The following is a 2,282-nucleotide window of genomic DNA, read 5'->3' as shown; positions in this document are numbered from 1 at the left end:
TAAGAGAACAACATATGTATGGTAGAATTTGAAAACAATCATACAATTAGAGGAAGAAGTTCATATAATGTCCATAACCCTATAATGAAAACTTTTAGCCACTCATTATCTGATTACACGTAGAAGAATTCATAAACAATAATGAAAATAAGATTTAAAAGTAATTCTAGAATAATGATAAATATTCTTGCCTTTGCGAGTTTGCCCACTTTTTACTTCATAATTAGTCCAATTAAGTTCTTTTCACCTTCAAAGCATAAAACACCTTTCATAAACTCAAAATTATGTGATCGAATGAAAACAAGGAGTATCAAGCTAGAAATTACTTGGAACAATGCTCAAATGTAGATAAAAAAAACATGACCAACTGTAAATTCACTCAACATCCGCCAACAACAAAGATCTCAAGCAAAAACAAAAAATTCAAAGATCACATTTCAGCTCCCTTGAATGCTAAATCTTTGTACAGCTGTAAAACTATTTTTGGTGTTTTTCCACATCTTGAATGATTAGATCACCTCTCTTTGTAATGAGGATATGCGTCTTCTCTCCTCCAAGTAAGATTAAGGAGTCCTTGTACTTGGTGGTTCAACTCCTTGAAATCTCTTTACTAAACGTTTGTGGAAGATGAACAAATTTAAACAAACAATTCTTTGCTCCAAGCAATTTGGGCACATCTCAACTAATTCAGTATATATATTTTTATACAAGAAACAATTTGCACACATCTCAAGTACGTACCACTTTCTACCACACAAATACCAAGTAGTTATGTGCACCAAACGTGAGACAAATCACATTCTTCAAACACAATCGCCCCAATGTTTCAATAAAACAGCAATACTACAACAAATAACATTCTCATTCACCAAAACCTTAGTTCAATAAGTACTAGCACCAATATGCAACACTTTAAAACATAAGCTACTCTCTACATCTCCAAATACCATTCTCATACAGTAAAATTGTCCAGCCAGTCACTTTCTTTTTTCTCATTTCTCTTCACTTTTTAAGCCAAGGCTCCAAGAACTAGTCCATAGTTTTTGTGTCTCAAAGACCAAACCTAGAGCCCTAATCTTATTCTACATCAGCAAAAACACGATTTTGTGTACCAAGCTGTTTGGAACTCGGACCATTGATGCTTAATCATTCCAAGCTGTGGTAGAATTTATCGCGTCGGCTGCTGGTTGTAATGGCTCTTCTCTTTCTTCTTTGCTGCAGCAAGCTTGGAATTCCGTGCAGCAGCCTCTATTGCGGCTGCTCTTGCAGCAGCATCTGTCTCTTTCCCAGATTTCTTTTTCTTTGCCGAAGCCACCCTTTTCAGCCTCTCCTTCATATCCACTGTTGACACATCTTCTACTGGTCCAGCTCCTCTAGTTTCCTCGGGTCCAGTAGTGGCATCTACATTGTTGGGCTGATCCTCCGATTCCTTCACCTCCTTGGATGCTTTGTCCTTCTTTTTCTTCTTCTTTGCACTTTTAGGCTCTGTGGCCCCACTATTTTTCTTTTCTACATCTTCTGATGGCTGACCCTCTTTCTTCTCATTAGCAACATCTGTAATTATAGAGAAACATTTAGGAAAATCCACCTTCAGATACCCATCGAGTCAAACTAGGCATCTTAACCACATAATGACAGCAAGTGCTAACCAAAAGAAAAAGTAGTCCATAAAATGAAAGAGAATATGATATCAGTCTTAAGGAGGTGGGCCATCAAGTTCATCACAATTTCAATAACTATTTACTAAGGGAAACACCATTATCACTTATCAGTACACGAGGCAAAAGAATTACCAGGTAAGTCTTCCGGACCGTTCTCCTTTTGTTCCACCCCAAAATCAGCTAAAAGTGCCTCCAATTCAGCAAGCTCCTTTTTCCTTCTCTCTTTCTTCGATAGTTGTCTCTCAGCTTCTTTAGGAGCTGGTGAAGCTTCTATCTTTTGGCCTACTGGCTCAGCATGTTCTGGAACCTCAGATTCATGGTCATTATCCTCCACATCTTCATCTTCATCAAGAAGGTCGTCCTCACTTTCTGTTTCCTGCAAACCCGATTACAAATTTAGTATATGCACAGTACCAACTCGAATAAACGTTCCAACTTTTATGGCTGCCAAATATTGCAATAATTTGTGTTATTTACTTCCTTTTCCTTCTTTTTGAACTTTCTATTCCCTCGTGAAAGAAAATTAATCCCTAAATTTTGAAGAACAAACAGCACAGAAAACATAGACATGAGAGTAGGGAGTCAACAGAACAATAAATCATTAAGCAAAATGAACAGACA

At 37.2% G+C, this 2,282-nt stretch overlaps 1 protein-coding gene across 3 annotated transcripts in view; it reads right to left on the bottom strand.

Moving 5' to 3' along the window:
• Window positions 1-829: 829 nt before the first annotated feature.
• The window catches only part of LOC125841564 (nucleolin 1-like), a 4,059-nt gene continuing 2,606 nt past the window's right edge, over window positions 830-2,282 (bottom strand). Inside the window, exons 3-4 of one of the 3 annotated variants that reach the window (XM_049520715.1) lie at window positions 1,794-1,968; window positions 830-1,554 (exon numbers count right to left, since the gene is read on the bottom strand). In XM_049520715.1, coding sequence (XP_049376672.1) covers window positions 1,169-1,554; window positions 1,794-1,968 — 561 coding nt within the window. In that variant the 3' untranslated portion in view covers window positions 830-1,168. Of the gene's footprint in view, window positions 1,555-1,793; window positions 2,038-2,282 lie in introns of all 3 variants that reach the window. The other 2 variants (XM_049520716.1, XM_049520714.1) reach the window with 2 other exon arrangements.

Source organism: Solanum stenotomum, chromosome 10 (assembly GCF_019186545.1).
Source record: "Solanum stenotomum isolate F172 chromosome 10, ASM1918654v1, whole genome shotgun sequence".
Taxonomy (NCBI): domain Eukaryota; kingdom Viridiplantae; phylum Streptophyta; class Magnoliopsida; order Solanales; family Solanaceae; genus Solanum; species Solanum stenotomum.
Note: the sequence above shows the minus strand (reverse complement) of the source record. Positions and strands in the feature narration are given on the sequence as shown.